Source organism: Tauraco erythrolophus, chromosome 1, assembly GCF_009769465.1.
Source record: "Tauraco erythrolophus isolate bTauEry1 chromosome 1, bTauEry1.pri, whole genome shotgun sequence".
NCBI lineage: Eukaryota > Metazoa > Chordata > Aves > Musophagiformes > Musophagidae > Tauraco > Tauraco erythrolophus.
Window position 1 is genome coordinate 71,791,815 of NC_141465.1, and position 18,920 is coordinate 71,810,734.

Genomic DNA, 18,920 nt, shown 5'->3' on the forward strand with positions numbered 1-18,920 from the left:
TCACAACCCTACTTCTCTGGGACAGGCCCAACAGGCAGGCAGGATGCATGATACGGAGGATTCCCTATCCTCTCTCCGCCTGGCTGAATGCAGTGACATAAGGGTTAGGTGGCAATGACAACAAGTTCTTGCCTGGCACAGGAAGCATGTCTCCACTGGGACAGTACCCACCTTCCCAGGTGCCCTTGCATAATAGGTAAAAGGGTGTGCAAGTGGAACCAAACAATAATGAGGACAATGGTTCATCCATCTTGGAGGTGTCACTGAGGTTAAGTCGGCTGATGCTCTGCATCAAATCTGCTTCCATAAAGAAAAAAAGATGAGTCATTTTCATAGGAGACTTCCTTCTGAAGAGAACAGAAAGCCCAATATTCAAACCAAAATCACATCTTCAGGAAGTCTGCTGCCTCCCTGGGGCTCAGGTTAAAGATGTGAAGAGAAAACTTCCTACGCCAATACAGCCCTCAGATTATTATCCATTACTGATTTTTCAGGTAGGCAGAGATGAAGTTGTAACAAGAAGTCCAAAGGCACACAAGAGAGACTTCAGGGCCTTGGGATGATCAGTTAAGTGATCAGGAGCACAAATAGTGTTCTCTTCTGTCTTTGCAGTTGCAGGGAATGAAGAGGGAAGAAACAGAAAGAGTCAGAAGATCAATACCTAGCTCTGAGCCTGGTGTCGCCAGCGGAATTTTGGGTTTCTTGATCACAGGTCATTCTACATAACACCAGGCCTGTTGACGACAGATGGGGTACACTTCTCTCAAAGACGGAAAAGGATCTTTGCACAGGAGTTAGCAGGGCTCATTGAACAACCTTTAAACTTGATTTGAAGGGGGAAAGGGATAAAACCAGGATCACTAGAGATAAGCCTGGGGCAGCATGCCAAAGTTTGAGGGATGGTGTGTTAGCAACAACCTTCAGTCTGCCATCTCAGTGGAGGTAGGGGATGGAGTTCCACACAGCAGCAAAGACACAAGGGTTATTGATGTGTTAGAAACCACGGAAGTGCCTGAGAATGATGATGCTTCTTCCCCTAAAAAGGTGGCAGGATCAGAAGTACATCTACACCAATGCATGCAGCATGGGCAACGAATAGGAGAAGCTGGTAGCTATTGTGCAGCAGGAAAACTATGATATAGTTGTCATCACAGAAACATGGTGAGATGACTTGCACAACGGAAGTGCTGCAATGGATGGCTATAAACTCTTCAGAAGGGATAGACAAGGAAGGAGAGGAATTAGGCTACGGTATGTTAGGGATCATTTTAATTGTCTGGAGCTTAATGATAGTGACTATAAGGTTGTGTGTTTATGGGTAAGAATCAAGTGAAATGTCAACGAGGCAGATATCATGGTGGGAGTCTGTTATAGACCACCCAACCAGGATGATAAGGCAGCAAAAATATTCTATAAGCAGCTGGGAGAAGTCTTACGATTGCTAGATCTTATTCTCATGGAGGACTTCAACTTACCAGGTGTCTGCTGGAAATACAATACAAGCAGAGACAAAAAGGTCTAGGAGATCCCTGGAATGTGTGGAAGAGAACTTCTTGACACAGCTGGTGAGTGACTCAACTATGGAAGGGGCTCCACTGGACCTGTTGTTTGTGAACAGAGAAGGACTTGGTGATGTGATGGTTGGAGCCTGTCTTGGGCACAGAGATCATGAAATGATAGAGGTTTTGATTCTTGGAGAAATAAGGAGAAGGGGCCAGCAGAACTGCTGCCTTGGAATTCTGGAGGGCAGACTTTGGCCTGTTTAGGAACCTGGTTGGCAGAATCCCTTGGGAGGCAGTCCTGAAGGGCAAAGGAGTCCAGCAAGGCTGGACATACTTCAAGAAGGAACTTTTAAAGGCACAGGAGCAGGCTATCCCCATGTGCCAAAAGACAAGCTGGAGGGGAAGAAGAAGACCAGCCTGGCTGAACAGAAAGCTTTGGCTGGAATTCGGGGAAAAAAAGGAGAGTTTATGACCTTTGAAAGAAGAGGCAGGCAACTTAGGAAGACTACAAGGATGTTGTGAGGTTATGCAGGGAGAAAACTAGAAGCGCCAAAGCCCAACTGGAACTTAATCTGGCTACTACCATAAAAGACAATAAAAAAATGTTTCTATAAACACATTAGCAACAAAAGGAGGGCTAAGGAGAATCTCCATCCTTTACTGGGATGTGAGGGGAAACATAGTGCCAAAGGATGAGGAAAAGGCGAGGTACTTAATTCCTTCTTGTCTCAGTCCTTTCATAGGAAGACCAGTTGTTCTTTGGGTACTCAGCCCCCTGAGGGCTGGAAGACATGGATGGGGAGCAGAATGAAGCCCCCGTAACCCAAGGGGAAAATGGTTAGCGACCTGATACACCACTTAGACATGCACAATCAATGGGGCTGGATGCGATCCACCCAAGGGTACTAAGGGAGCTAGTGGAAGTGCTCACCAGACACTTACCACATTTATCAGCAGTCCTGGCTAACCGGGGAGGTCGTGGTTGACTGGAAGTTAGCAAAACGTGATTTCCATTTTCAAGAAAGGCCAGAAGAAGGATCCAGGGAACTACAGGCCTGTCAGTCTGATCTCAGGGCCAGGGAAAGTTATGGAGCAGATCATCTTGAGTGCCATCACGCAACACATACAGGACGACCAGGTGATCAGGCCCAATCAGCATGGGTTTAGGAAAGGCAAGTCCTGCTTGACTAACCTCATCTTCTTCTGTGACAAGGTGACACACTAGTGGATAAGGGAAAGGCTGTGAATGTTGTCTACCTAGACTTCAGTAAAGCCTTTGACACGCTTTCCCACAGCATCTCCTGGAGAAATTGGCAGCTCATGGCTTGGACAGATATACTGTTTGCTGAGTAAAAATCTCGCTGGATGGTCAGGCCCAAAGAGTGGTGGCGAATGGAGTTAAATCCAGTTGGTGGCCAGTCACAAGTGGTGTTCCCCAGGGCTCACTGGGCTCACTGTTGGGGCCAGTTCTGTTTAAAGTCTTTGTCAATGATCTGGATGAAGGGATCAAGTGCATCCTCAGTAAGTTTGCAGACAACACCAAGTTGGGCAGGAGTATTGATCTGCTTGAGAGTAGAAAGGCTCTACAAAGGGATCTGATCAGGCTGGGTGGATGGTCTGAGGCCAACCGTATGAGGTTCAACAAGGCTAAGCACCAGGTCCTGCACTTGGGTCACAACAACCCCATGCTGCAGGCTTGGGGAAGAGCGACTGGAAAACTGCCTGGCTAAAAAAGACCTGGGGGAATCGGCTGACAGTCAGCTGAACATGAGCTGGCAGTGTGCCCAGGTAGCCAAGAAGGCCAGTAGCATCCTGGCTTGTATCAGAAATATTGTGGGCAGCAGGACTAGGGAAGTGACCATCTCCCTGTACTCGGCACTGGTGAGGCTGCACCTCAAATACTGAGTTCAGTGTTGGGCCCCTCACTACAAGGAGGACATTGAAGCATGGGAGCGTGTCCAAAGAAGAGCAATGAAGCTGGTGGAGGGTCTAGAGCACAAGCCTCATCAGGAGTGGCTGAGGGAACTGGGGCTGTTTAGCCTGGAGAAAAGGCGGCTGAGGGGAGACTTGAAAGAAGGTTGTAGCGAGGTGTGTAGCAGTCTCTTATCCCAAGTAACAAGTGATACAACAAAAGGAAATCACTTCAAGTTTCACCAGGGGAGATTTAGATTGGATATTATAAAAAATTTCTTCACGGAAAGGGTTGTTAGGCATTGGAACAGACTGCCCAGGGAAGGAGTTGAGTCACCATCCCTGAAGGTATTTGTAAGATATTTGTAAGACAGGTAGATGTGGTGATGTGGTGCTTAGGGGCATGGTTTAGTGGTGGACTTGGCAGTGCTAAGTTAATAGTTGGACTTGACTATCTGAAGGTTCTTTTCCAACCTAGACTTTGATTCTGTGTATTAGGAGCTGGCATAGTTGCATCTTTCTGGTTGTCTTTCCAGTATAAACAACAATGATGTGAGCGGAGCAGCTTGAGAGCATTTGTATTTGATTAAAAGAAATCCTGTTACGTAGTATATGCACTGAAGCTGAGATCAACAATGTTCTGGCAAATAAATTTCAACCTTAATTTACCTTTTCTCTCTCTTCAAATAAAATAGCATGTATGCCTTTCAAATGAAGTTATTCATACAACAGGTAAAATAGGGAAAGAAACTCGTTTACCTGTTTACCTTACAGTCATTTAGGGAACACTAAAAGCTTTTGTCTCTTAATACAATAGTTTGCATTCGCTGGCATAAAGATCTTCCAGATAAACATTAAAATCTTTATCTTATGATATTCCAATCATGCAGATACAGAAAGTATTCATTATAATAAAATCTAAATAAAATCAAAGGTTAAAATAATCATCAGACAGATGTGTTTGTTCCCAAATTACTGTAAAATTCAGGCATAGGTTTCCATAATTTGAAACAGACCTTCTCATTTCCTGTTGCAGTCTTTTAACACAAGGAATTTTAAAAATGTATATAGAATTGAATAACTGAAAAACAGAAAATCCATTCTAAAGGAAGTTCAGATTGTTAGTATTTGTTCATTCTGGATCAGATTGAAAAAAACCATCAAAACCAAAATCAGAATTCCCCAGGGAGAGGAAAGAAAAAAAAAAGGTGGTGCATGTACAAAGCAACTTCTCCACAAAGCAGAACAGCTTCAAGTCAATATTAATGTAATAAAACACAAGAGAGTGTGATGTGTATTTAAATGAGTGTTTTACCAGCAATGTTTGGCTATATAAATGGAATGACATTAGTTTCTTTTGAAATAAATGTTTGAACCTTGTTGAAAGATATTTCCTCAGCCAAAATTGTTTGATTTTGATAGTTTCAAAATAAAATTTATATTATAATTTTTTTTTTAACTCTTGTTCATTGAAAGCCTGTTTCTGTGATATGTTCCTGTCAGAATGAAAAGAGACAGGCTCTTTAGGAGGGACAGGCAGGGGAGACAAGAAGGAGATGTCTCCTTCTATGTCAAAGACCAGCTGGAGTGCATGGAGCTCTGCCTGTGGATGGATAAGGAGCTGACCGAGAGTTTATGGGTCTGGATTAAAGGGAGGGCAGGGACAGATGACATTATAGCGGGTGTCTGCTAGAGGCCATCTGACCAGGAAGACTGAGTGGATGTGGCCCTCTGTAGACAGATAGGAGCAGCCTCACATTCACGAGCCCTGGTCCTCATGGGGGACTTCAACCACCCCGATATCTGTTGGAGGGGCAACAGAGCAGAGCATAAGCAATCCAGGAGGTTCCTGGAAGACATTGACAATAACTTCCTTCTCCAAGTGAAAGAGGAACCAATGAGGAGACGTGCTATGCTGGCCCTTGCTCTCACCAACAAGAAGGGGCTGGTGGGGAATGTGAAGATCAAGGGCAGCCTTGGGTGTAGTGACCATGAAATGGAGGAGCTCAAGAACTTTAGGGTAGTAAGGAGGGTGCTCAGCAAGCTCACTACTCTGGATTTCAGAGAGCAGACCTCGGCCTCCTCAGGAATCTACTTGTAGAGACCCATGGATAAAAACTCTGGAGGGAAGAGAGGCCCAAGAGAGCTGTTTAATATTCAAAGATCACCTCCTCCAAGCTCAGGAGCGGTGCACCCAAACAAAGAGGAAAGTCAGGCAGGAACACCAGGAGGCCTGTATGGATGAATAAGGAGCTCCTGGACAAACTCAAACACAGAAAGGAGGCCTACAGAGGTCGGAAGGTTAGCCTGGGAAGAATACAGAGAAATTGTTTGAGCAACCAGGGTCAGGTTAGGAAAGGTAAAGCCCTGATGGAATTAAATCTGGCCAGGAACATCAAGGGCAACAAGAAAAGCTTCTATAGGTATGTCAGTGGTAAAAGGAGGACTAGGGAGTGGGGTAAAAGATGTGACTCTCTCCAGAAGGAAACTGGAGACCTAGCTACCCAGAAATGGAGAAGGCTGAAGTACTCAATGACTTTTTGCCTCTGTCTTCACTGGCAAGTGCTGTAGCCACACTGCCCAAGTCATAAAAGGCAAAGGCAAAGGCATGGACTGGGAGAATGAAGAACCAGCCCTGTAGGAGATCAGGTTTGAGACCATCTAAGGAACCTGAAGGTGCATAAGTCCATGGGACCTGATGAGACACATCCAGAGGTCCTGAGGGAACTGGCAGATGAACTTACTAAACCCTAACTCTCCATCATATTGGAGAAGTCATAGCAGTCTAGTGAACTTATCACTGATTGTAAAAGGGGAAACATAACACCCTATTTCCAAAAAGTGAACAAAAGGAAGACCCAGGAAGCTACAGGTCAGTCAGTCTCACCTCTGTGTCTGACAAGATCATGGAGCAAATCCTCATTGAAACTATGCTGAGGCACATAGAAAATAAGGAGGTTATTAGCGATAGCCAACACGACTGCACTAAAGACAAATTGTGCTTGACAAATTGGGTGCCTTCTACGATGGGGTTACAGTGTTGGAGGAATAGAAGAGCACTGATGTCATCTACCTGGACTTGTTCAAAGCATTTGAAACTGTCCCACACAAAATCCTTGTCTCTAAATTGGACAGACATGGATTTGATGGATGGACCACTTAGTGGATAAGGAATTGGCTGGATGATTGCACTCAAAAAAGTTGCAGTCAATGGCTCAATGTCCAAGTGGAGATCAGTTATGAGTGGTGTTCCTCAGGGGTCAGTATTGAGCTTAACATCTTTGTCAGTGACATGGACAGTGGGATTGAGTGCACTCTCAACAAGTTTTCTGACGACACCAAACTGTGCGGTGTGTCAGCGCATTGGAGGGAAGGGATGCCATACAGAAGGTCAGGTTGGAGAGGTGGGCCCAAGCAAACATCATGATGTTCAACAAGGTCAAGTGTGAGATCCTGCACATGGGTCAGGGCAAACCCAAGGACAAGTACAGGCTGGGTGGAGAATGGATTGAGAGCAGCCCTGAGGAGAAGGACTTGAGAGTGTTGGTTGACGAAAAGCTCAACATGAGCAAGCAATGTGTGCTGGAAGCCCAGAAATCCAACCATATTCTGGGCTGCATCCAAAGCAGCGTGACCAGCAGGTCGAGGGAGGTGATTTCTGCCCCTCTAGTCCACTCTTTTGGGACCTCACCTGGAGTACTTCATACAGCTCTGGAACTCTCAATACAAGAAGGATGTGGACTTGTTGGAGCAAGTCCAGAGGAGAGCCACAAAAGTGATCCAAGAGCTGGAACACTTCTCCTCTGAAGACAGGCTGATAGTGTTGGGTTGTTCAGCCTGGACAAGAGAAGTCTCCGGGGTGATCTTATTGCAGTCTTCCAGTACTTAAAGGGAGCCTACAAGAAAGCTGGAGAGGGAATTTTTACAAGGGCATGTAGCAACAGAAGAAAAGGCAATGGATTTAAACTCAAAGAGGGTAGATTTCGACTAGATGTAAAGAAGAAATTTTTCATTCTGAGAGTGGTGAAGCCCTGGAAGAGGTTATCCAGAGAAGTTTTGGATGCCTCATCCCTGGAAGTGTTCAAAGCCAGGTTGGATGGGGCTTTGAGGAACCATATGTAGTGGAAGGTGTTCCTGCTTGTGGCAGGGGGATTGGAGCTAGATGATCTTTGAGGTCCCTTCCAACCCAAACCATTCTATGATTCTATGATTCAATGATCTTGTTTTCAGCAACCTACATATTCTAAAGCCATTATTTTGTTATATGTGAAAAAGAAATTTTTCACTATGAGAGCGGTGAGGCAGTGGAACAGGTTGCCCAGAGAAGTTGTGGATGCCCCATCCCTGGCAGTGTTCAAGGCCAGGTTGGATGAGGCTTTGGGCAACCTGATGTAGTGGAGGGTTTCCCTGCCCATGGCAGGGGGATTGGAACTAGATGATCTTTAAGGTCCCTTCCAATCCTAACCATTCTATGATTCTATGATTCTATACTGGAAATGCATTTTTAATATTTTTTATTATACTGATTTCATTTATTGATGTTTTCTACTGCACATAATGAAGAACGTTTAATCACCCAACAGTACCACTGACTCATTGGCAAAAATGACTTATGGAGGATTGATCACTCCTGTCTGGTCACTATTTCTGCACTATTCATGTACTTACCCAGCCCTATCCTGAGGCTGCCCACTGTCTCAGAATGAGACTGGGAACAAAGGTCAGCAGAAGAGAAATGCCTTCAGCAGTCCCACAGGTCTCATGGGCAGAAGACTCTCCGTAAGAGTTGGTTTTTATTCCACAATAGGCATGTAAAATACACTTTTCCTGAAGTCAAATAGTCCTTACCACTCAAAACTGACAAAGTTCCTGGGGGAGTTCACATTTGTAACACTGCCCTTGTCAGATCTTGTAGCAGTTGGCCATCTATATTTTGGTTGTGTAATATCTACAAAATACACTTGTAAGCTCTCTAAAAGACTTCTCTGCCTGTACAACACAATATCTCAGGTCTTGATACACAAAACAGACACTGAGATTGACCCCAGTGTTTCTTAAAGGAGATGCACTGTCACGCAAAACGACACATAATACCCTGGTGATCCAAATATAAAAAGCCTTTTAGACACTACACTGCACAGACAGTGCTTTAGTTGGTAGGTGACAGTAGCTATTACTTCTCTGTGGTACAGAATGCATAAGATTTGAAGTGAATTTTACGGCAGAAGCTTTATCACAGGAAGAAATAGGTGTCTTGTCCTGTGGTCCCTCATTGCTGGTATGAAACCCATAATCGCATTAAGATCTCGCCCCCTTATTTCCTATACATATCGTTTGACATATTCATCTTTGCCTGGCCAACATTCATGCAGAGTTCTGAGTGGATTAGTGGATGTCTTCATTTGGACAAGCAGAGGCTTAGAAATTTTTCCAGCCTTTACAAGTAGCTTTTCTCCAACTCTGTCATTGACAACATCTCAACTTGTTAAGAGAACTACCACTATTTTTAACTTCCTATTATACCTGTGTTTCTACGTTTTAGGTTGTGGGATACTAAAACAAAGTAAAATTAAGTAAAGGAAGTTAGGCTGAAGTAGATACTTTAGAAATGTTTCCTAGAAAGGTTGAGATGGAAACCCTAGAAGAGATAATGTTATGATTGTGATAATGTCACAGAATATCACACAGAAGCAATAATTCACCTAGACTCAAAAAAAAAGGAAGGCATGGGATTTAAACATATGGTCTAACTTTAAATTCACATATAATGCCTTTATATAGTTCATAGATTCATAACCCTATGAATCAGGCAAAGATTAGATGTGTGAAGTAGACATCACCCATTGCATATAGGCAGTATGTTGCATACCAAAATCTTTAAGGTTACTTTCAGCTACAGAAAATCATGTGCTAAAACTGAGGCTAGCAGGAAAAGGAATTTGCTGTCCGTACACAGTTTATTCACTGTTGTTGTCAATTAGTCAGCATGGACTGAGGACCACTGGGTAGAACAAAGCAAATACTTGAAGGCCACATCACTATTGTGCAACCCAGATTTATTTATTTTCAATAAATGCTGTTTCTGTGTCCAGTTCTGCTGAAAAAGCTTATGTAGTATGTTATTCCATGAATATTCTCAGAAAAATCAAGTGATTAGTCCGTCACAGTCGGAGGTGCTCCTCAATACACATAAAGACTGCAGAATTTAGCTTAAAATACACACAAGTTTTGGGAGAAGTTGAGCTGGAATCATATCATACTGTCTCAAGGGCAATATTGTTAATTCCTTTATCCCAAAAGGATAAAGGTGCAGTTTCCTGATGTGGTTGAAAATGTCAAAGAATAGAGCACCTATGAATTTCATAAGGGGCCTCTTCTTTTTCAACTGGTTGGTGAAATTGTTAAGTTACTCTCAGTTCGAAGACTTCTTTTTCATGCTGAGGAATTAATATGATTGCAAAGCATCAGTGCAAAGCAGTTAAAATTTATTTTGATTTAGAAAATTTACCATTTTGAGAGAGATTTTCTGTTGTGACTTCTCTCTTCCTACTTTCTTTCCCTCCCACCACCCTGCACATCTACACAGTAAAAGCTATTTGATGATTTCTAGGTTCCCTTTTGCATTACTATTTTGACAACCTAGGCAGTAACATCAAATTTTTGTTCAGTGAGGAAAAAAAAAAGTAATTTTCATGGAGAATAGCTAGAGTAGTGCTTCCTGGAAATTTCATACCCTTCATTAAGAACTGTGATGACAATGGCAGTCAGGAACAATGGGGGAAGGGGCCAAAGAGAGCTGAATTCATCTCTTGAAAACTATGAAGAATTGGCAGCCATAGAGAATGAAACTGATTGAGCTTTTCCATTGTGCTCTACTGATACATCTCAGGCAGTGTGACTCAGATGATTCAGACTATGTACTCAATCTGTTTTGACAGAAATTAGGTTATTTAGAATCACGTGTTGTGCATGCATGAGTGAGTGAGAACGACGGGAAGGGAGAGAGACTGTAGGCATATATGCATAGTAAATATGACTCTATCTTCCCATCATTTTTGTAGTCTTAGTAAATACTGGTCATAAAATTAAAATTAGTTTTGTGCAATTGCACAGCCTGTTGAAAGTCAGCTACTGTAATGACCAGGGCTATGGTCAGCTAATGCACTGTTCTACCTGGTGATATTGTACATCAGCAGATATTGTCCCCTCCCTAGGCAAATAATGCAGCCATATTACCTAATAGTGCTGTCTGATGGCCTTTCAAGTCCAAAAGAATAACTGAGACACTGTCTAACCTCACATGTGATATAAGACAACACAGAATATCCTAAAAGACACAATATCTGGACTGCTATTCTCCCCAAAAGAGACAAAAATAAGTGTTCTTCCTGAGGTCCTGAGAGAAAAAGTGCACACTGTGTTCTTTTAGTTTCTCAAAATTCTCTATATGCAACCTCTCTTTCTTCCTCTGAATCCATTTATAATCTGTAAAGATTTGACAAGTAAATGCAGTTTAGTGTCTGTTTGTGAAATGTTCATTCCTTGAATTGCTGAAACTAGTTATTTGTGATGGGTGCTTGGTCGTTGAAGTCGTAAAATATTTTTTCTGCTTCCGGACATTGACGTGAAACTTGTACAGTTGAAATAAAATGAATTCAAAAAAAATGATGAATCTGCCTAATTAATAATACATTTTTATCATGCTATTATTAATTCTTTACAAATACCAGGAAGACTTCTATGATGATTGTTCTAGGCAGGCACACACGCGTGTGAATAGACATCTATAAAGCCAGCATTGATTGGTGCACTTTTTCAAAAGTGTAATTCTTCAGTATTTTCCTATCGGAACAAGATAGGTTAGGTTTAATTTATTTAGGTGAGCAAAATTACCACTAAAACCTTTGGAGATTTTGTAGTTATGCTTCTGTACATGAAAGATGACCTTATTCTTATGTGATACTATCTTTCTAACATAGTGTCTTGTCTAATAGCTGGGACTGTATCTCTTTCAAATATAGAGTAGTCTACAGTTCTGTTGATGGGAAAAAAGATGAGATATTTAAATATATGCAGTTATTTACTGTAAATATGTTGTTGTTGTCATACATCAATAATCCAATTTGTCTGAGTTCCTTCCCTTGTTAAAAAAAGAGTAAACCCAAAACCAACAGAAAAGACACGGGTTTTTTTCCAGTATTTCAGATCAATATGCTATATTCTATTAGCAACTGTGACTTTTCAAAGGTTTCAACATCTCCCAAAACAGCTGAAAACATAAGTGCATTTTAATTATTTTTCTGCATTATATGCATGCAACATATATACAAGGTCATGATATGCATCAGAAACTATAAATTTAAAAAATCTAAAATCTATATGGTGTATTAGTTTTCTGTTTGCTTTTTTGTGGCTTGACTTAAATTCACAAAATATTATTAATAAAAATGTTTTTGTATTCTGAAGTTCAAATTTTGTTTGAAAATCACTAGATTTCCTCTTATTTATTCAAAATCGTAGAGAGTTGTGTATTCTTATATTTTATCTATAATTTATATCTCTTTCCCAATCTCATAACTCAGTTCAATTCGCCTCATGTTGGGAGTTAGTTTTTGTTTTGTTTTCTTTAATTGAGGATACAATAAAGTGAAAGACCCATCTACTGCTGTCACAACCCCTCTTTGCTTTTCTTGAAAAGTAATCTGAGATATTTGTTTTATTGACTTGAATCTTGAGAAAGTACATGTTTTGAAGGAGCAAGAATTTGCTCTAGAAAACTTTATTTAATGGAAAATCTGAGGATTTTACCTGCCTCTGGCTATTTAACATATGATCTTTTCCTCTCATCCACCTTCCATCCTTTCTCTGTCTTCAGAGAAGAACCAATATAAGTGCAGAGAGCAGAATGAAAGAAGCAGCCGTAATACATTGTCATGATATCACTTAGAATCAGAGTGAATGCATACCATCCTGAAACAGAAAACAGAAAACATATGGGAGATAAAGAAAAAGAGTGCATAAAAATGTGCAATATGAATTTTTCATTGGCTTCTACTTTTTACATGTTTTCCTGTTCAGAGCAAATCATATCAGCTATCATTTCTAATGCAGCCTTTTTAAGCTTTAGACTTTAGAAAAGAGCAATGGGTCTTGGAAGCCTAATATTGAGGCACTTAGCTGTGAACATTTTCCTGGACTTTATGAGGCAGGTTGGCCTTGTCCCTTATGACCACACACACACAAAATCTGTTGATGCGTAGATGTGACTGCTTTTTTGCATCATCGGCAGTGACTAACAGGTTGGTTACAAGAGGTGTTATCATTCTATATTTTGGGGTGTGGTGGTTTTTATTCTTTTTTGACTTATTTTGATTCGGAGCAATAACATCCGCTTAAGAAGGAAGGCTGTATTTTGGCAGAGATTATGCCAACACAGGAATACAAAGACAGTATTGTACCAATGTCCTGAAACGAGATCTCCTATACCTTTGTCAGTGATCCTTAATTTGTGGAAGCCAATTTAAACACTCCCCATACATGCAGTTAAACTACACTTGGGGAGAAATATTCCGGACATTAGAGTTATTTATGGGTCTCATTATGCCATAGACTACGTAAGAAAGAAGGAGAATATTCTGTCAATGTTTGAGAGGAGGATGTATTGTTTGCTAGGTTGCTAGGTTGCAAGGATGAAGTGTTGACATGGAAAAAAAATGGCAGGAATATTTCATGTTTTAATAAGAAATAACCTTTCTTCAGTTTTTTGAAAGAAAGTGTAAGAGTCTTGTCTTTATTTTTCACAACTACATAGGGATAAATTGAGCTCAGCAACTGATATTATGCAATTTAGAACAGATGTTAAATGAGGTGGTCATGGGGGCAAAAGCCAGGCAGAAGCAATGTTTAACTACATGAAGAGCAGAAAAAAAGTAAAAGAAAACTGCCCTCAAAATGGTCATATATGATATATTATATATCTCAATAAGATAAAAAGTAAATGCACCATTTACAAGACATGTAAAGCTTAACACAAGTAACATATTTTCTAAATTCAGATGAGTGATACTCATTTTCAGTTGGCACACTGAAACTGACATAGAAAAATACTAATAGAATGTAAGTAATACTTCAAAATGTTCTATATGCAATATTTTTAAGAGGAGCATTTATTGTGATTATAAATCTTTGGCTTTAGCCTTTGATGTTCTTTACAATAGGAAAAAAATCCTCTTATCAAAGCATAGTTTGTAAAATGCATACCATATTCAAAATGTAAGCCAAGATGTATTTTCATTGATAGCTTCAGGCCTTGTTATACAGTGCATGTTATAAAACTCTGGAAATTAGCATTTGGTGTTTGCTAAGAGATAGAGCAGAATTCTCAACCAACCTAAACCTGTATTTTCCAGTTTATAAGAAGGAATACTGACTGACTAAAGGCCATAATACCTGCTTTATGATTAGGAAAATTTCAAGAAATTCAATACATTTCAGTTCCAAATCACAAGCTTCTACTATTTAAGCTAAAGAAGTCACCTTCCGCTATCATTGAAACAAAGAAAAGACTTTGAACAGCTCTGGATCTACTTACTCAGTTGGGTCAGCTGTGGAACTCATGCAAAGTCTCTTGAGCAAGCAGCAAGTGATATGGACAAGTATGACATCAGTTCTTATGCTTCTGCACTCCCTCTTGGGTAGCATATCCTTAGATACGAAAGGAATATTTTTGTGTAGAACCTTTTGTACATAGAAATTCTAAGATGTCGAAGAAGGGTAGGAGAGGTTGAGGCCTTTGTTGGGAAAGTAGGCACTTCAATCATATCTACACTATTAAGAGTCGAGAGGGACTACTGTCTGGTCTACCAGCTGGCCTAGCACAGTTTATGTTCAGACATCTACATTTTTTCCTTTTTCTCCAAAGAACAGCATGGCCGTATCAAAAGTGTTTACTAGGCATAACATCTGGAATATGCCTTTTCCCAGATGACAGCTGGACACTGTCTGGAAGTATGAGTTAGCATAGGCCAAAGCTGAGGAGGCAGTGGGCTAATAGCCAGGCACTACGGGTGAGCCTTCTTTAGTGCTCAAATCTGACCTTGAAGCTTTTTTTTTCCTTATCCAGATGTGACTTTAAATTCCAATGCAGCTGTACTATAACTACTCAAGTGTTAGTTTGGTGCTTTTCCATGGTGTTCACTCCTCCAACTACTGAAACTCTTTCATGCCAGTTCTCAGGCCTGAAAAAAGACCTGGAAAAATGAAGGATCTTTGTGAGAAGGGCTGAAGACTAGCATCTCCTATCTTCTAATTTAGTTAGCTCTGAGGGTTTCACCTACTACTTGTTGAACATCTAACAGTGTTCTGCAGAGGTATCTTGTCCCATAAACCTGAAGTTTCTTCTGAAGAAACCTGAGCATGGGGCTAGGAAGGCTGATGTAAGTATCAGCATTTCACTCTGAAGTGGGGTATGACCTGACTTCGTATCCAGACAGAACTCTGAAAATCTCTTACCATGTAGCCTCACTAGCCGAAACAGAGCAAAATGGGACCAGCATATTAAAAATCTTGATATAGACTGCAGACGAGTTTAAAAGGGGCTGCAACAAAAAGGATACAGAGTGAGAGACATTTATCTGATAAATAAATCTTAGGAACAGGAATACTCATGCATTCTTTAAAAATGTGGACAAAAGTTCAAATGTAATTTTGAGACAAAGCTGAGGATTTGTGAATCAGAGGAGGAAGATAATGTGTACAAACTGAGATTGGATACATAAAAATGTTCACAGAAGCCTATGGTTGCATTATTTACTTCTATTCTTGATTCTTGAATAAACGTTTATTTCCTGTCTTGCTTAAGTAGACATATGGGTTTGCTCGTTTTCCTTGTTACCATGTATGGTGTTCTGCTCAATACACTCCCTATAAACTGATTTACATTTTCAAATACGATTCATAAATCAACATACTACTCTTAGATCTATTCTATGAAGAGAAAATGTGGATTCATACTGAACAAACCTACAGCGTTAGTGATCAGGAAGGAACATCTGTAAATATTTATGTGTTATCAGAGCCAGCATTCTTGTCTCCAACAAATAGACTATACTCACTGGCTATTAAAAATATAAAAACAGTTACTTTTTTTCTTTTATTGTTACAAGTGTCAATATAGCAACTGAAGCATTAAAAAGGTGGTGGGAAATATAGTCACTGCTGGGAAAACCACTTGCTGTTTAGAAGTTTATTTAAGGACAAAAAGTATACACATCATCTAGTCTTCCTTCTTCATTTACTGTGGATAAGAAACCTTTGTAAGCAATTAAAATTGAATTTGTAATGAAAAAAATAATATTCTACAGAATGCAGTAGGCAAAAGCTACTATAAAGAGGTAATCACAAACCATAGATTAGAGATAAAGGCTTCACTTTATCATCTAGAAACCTTACCCATACCTGCCACCATTTCAAACAGGCTCAGACAAGTTTGTGATTCTGGGACCAATACACTGAAATAAGTTATACAATTTAACACTGACACTAATAAAAATTATAACTGACGAGATTGCAACCAAACTCAGCTAGATTGCTCTTTTTAGGTGTCGCTTTTGAATTTTCAGTGCTTAAAAAATTTGATCTAAGTTTTTTTTTTATTGAAAACAGGTCTAGAAAGAAGGAAAATAATCAGCTGACTATATAGCCTTTTCAGGCAGTGATAAAGGAAAGGTAGTTACTAGCTTTTTTAGATATTCTGCATGATACAAGGAAATTTTTGTTATATAACAACATAGATAGCAAGTATCAAGGCAGTAAATAATGTACTTCAAAACAGATAAGTGAAAAATAAAATAGGAAACAAGCAAACCTCTCTGTACACAATCATACAGGTTTTTCCTCACCTTCGTAGTGTGGTGTCCAATCTATTTCTGTATGATCACATATGAAACTTTTCCATGTCCAAAAGGCTAGTTTAAATCTTATGACAAGACCATTTCTCAGAAGAGAATAGGCAAAAGAAAACTAAAATGAACATGTTTATTTGCTTTTCTGTTTAAATAATGATAATAATAATCACAGGTGCTGCAGCCACGACTACACAGTATCAGATGACAGCATCTTTAATGTGCTCCTTTTGGCTCCTAAATCTAGACATTGATCCTCACTGTTGCAAATTTCTCCCCTACTCTACAGCTGTTGGTGTTCAGGAACACTAATGTGTGTTTTAATGCTGTGGACTGGATAGGGTTTTATTTGAAGGAAGCAGCACCATCTATTGCAACCTGAGAGCTTAGCTCTAGACGGTATAAAGAACAGAGCTGGCCTGAGCCCAGTTTTAAACTCTTTCTTGCACTTATTTTCATACATTTTTCCCAAACCAGCTTCAAATGAGGTTAGGATTTCAGTTTGTATACGATAAGATATAGGGACAAGGGTGCGTGGCATATGTGAATGCATCTAATAAAAAGGCACCTCTAAGAGACATACCTGTTTACAAACTAAGATAAAATAATAGCATAAGCCTAGTCCTGACTAACTGTTGCTTTTAAGTGACTTGGCTGGAGTTTTCACTTCTGAAGTCGGAGGATAGTCAAAAGTTAAGAGTATGTTTTACCTAGGTGATATTCTCTTAAAATTTACTTTCAGAAGTAGCATTAATGTAGGTGTGTAGTACAGTATGTTCTTCTAATAATGACAGTGCTATTGTCATCCATCTATACTTCTGATTCTTCTCTTTTTCCAGACTGTCTACAAAGCCTGGCTCTGTTCCCAGTATTTTGAAGTCACACAGTTTCACTGCAGCAACAGAATTCCTTGCAAGCAATACTGTTTGGAGGTTCAGACGAGGTGTCCCTTTATATTACCAGACAATGATGATGTCATCTATGGAGGACTATCAAGTTTCATCTGTACAGGTATAGTATAGAAAAGTTAATTTCTGTTGTTTTCATATTGAAATGTGAAGGAGAGTGTGAATAATGTTTCTTCCATTAGCTCTAACTATGAAAGCCTGAAGGTATTCCTCATCGCAAAGATTTCTTGGAGGTGCTAGGATTTGAGCCAAGATTTAGTAATGCACATATATGCTACAGCCTGCCACAGTCATTAACTTTACAAAACAAAATTACTAGAAGAAATTTATTCTGGTTACTTTTTAAGCATAATAATTTGGTGGAGGATTTTTGTTGCCCCGTGTCATTCAGTACTCTAGAGAAAAGAGACTCTATGTCATGCAATACTCAGAAAAGAAGAGAAAGGCAAAACAAGTTTAGTATATCACTTTTATTCACCTGTATTCTTATGTCGGATAAACAAAGGTTCTGAGCTGTAGCATTCAGAACTGTGCAGCAGCTCTTAGAAAGTAAATGTCTAAGGAAAGATCTTTCAGTGGTGAAGAACTTTAAGAATATGTTGTTCCCTCGTGAACAGCTATCTTTTCGTTAAGGTTCTTGTTCAGTCTTGTTACATTCTGGGATTATTTTAATTTAATGGATATTGCTAGTATAAGTCTGCACATTGATGAAATAGTTTGGTTCCTTTTATGTTCCATTCTGCTTCAAACATTAGCTCAGAATGATCCAACCGGAGAGGACATGATAGGGAAGAAATACCTTCAGTACACCTCATGTACCTCGGATACTTTTTTCAGGACTGGCTGGGAGTCATCCACACAAAATTCAACTTATATCAATGTTATCTGCAGATTTCTAGTGCCTAAAATATCATTCGAGAATCTTGGAGATATTTAGGCAACTTATTCCCACTATATCAGTAAAAAGACATTTCAACACTTGGATCATTTGACAATCTGGTTCAAATATCTGAAATTAAACAGCCTTTGCTTTAAATTAGGGCTGCACTGGAAAGTTTGATACTAAATGAGTTGCCCAAGATGAGATAGTTAAAAATAGAGTAAAATGTAAAATGCTATATATCATCTCAGAGGCAGGAATAATTTTTGTGGCAGCTCACTTCAACTTCTACCCCGTGTTTGAATTTAGGGGGTCTCTGGTAGCAAGATGTTACTGTATTTCTCCTTGAATATTAAACCTATTGCACACAATCAATCAATACCCATCCATATGCAAAAGACAATAGAATGAAATGTAACCTGATTTACAATTTGGTAGTCATTAGTAATGTAGTGGTACTTAGCACTTCAATACATTTCGTAATATCAATAACCTTCCAATATGCATACACAGTAAGCAAATGAGCATTATTTTCCAGTTTAAGATAGGACAGTAAAAACTGAAGTGAGAGACTTAGCACATTTTTATTTACAAACATGTATACAATATATATGTGTGTGTGTGCATGTATATACACATGTGTGTACACACATTCACACACGCAATGTCAAGAACAAACAAACAATAAAGAAAACCATCTTGGTAATTATTTCAGAAAATCTCTTAGGAAATACACATACACCTCTTCACCTATTCATTTTCCTGGTATATCTCCAAGTCCAAATTCATTCCCAAACCACACAAAATAGATGACTTT

At 39.7% G+C, this 18,920-nt stretch overlaps 1 protein-coding gene across 1 annotated transcript in view; it reads left to right on the top strand.

Annotated features, from left to right (window-relative positions):
* The window catches only part of NALF1 (NALCN channel auxiliary factor 1), a 509,457-nt gene that overhangs the window by 477,809 nt on the left and 12,728 nt on the right, over positions 1–18,920 (top strand). The window contains exon 2 of the mRNA XM_086615891.1: positions 17,155–17,326. Within this exon, the coding sequence (XP_086472017.1) occupies positions 17,155–17,326 (172 nt within the window). The remainder of the gene's footprint in view (positions 1–17,154; positions 17,327–18,920) is intronic.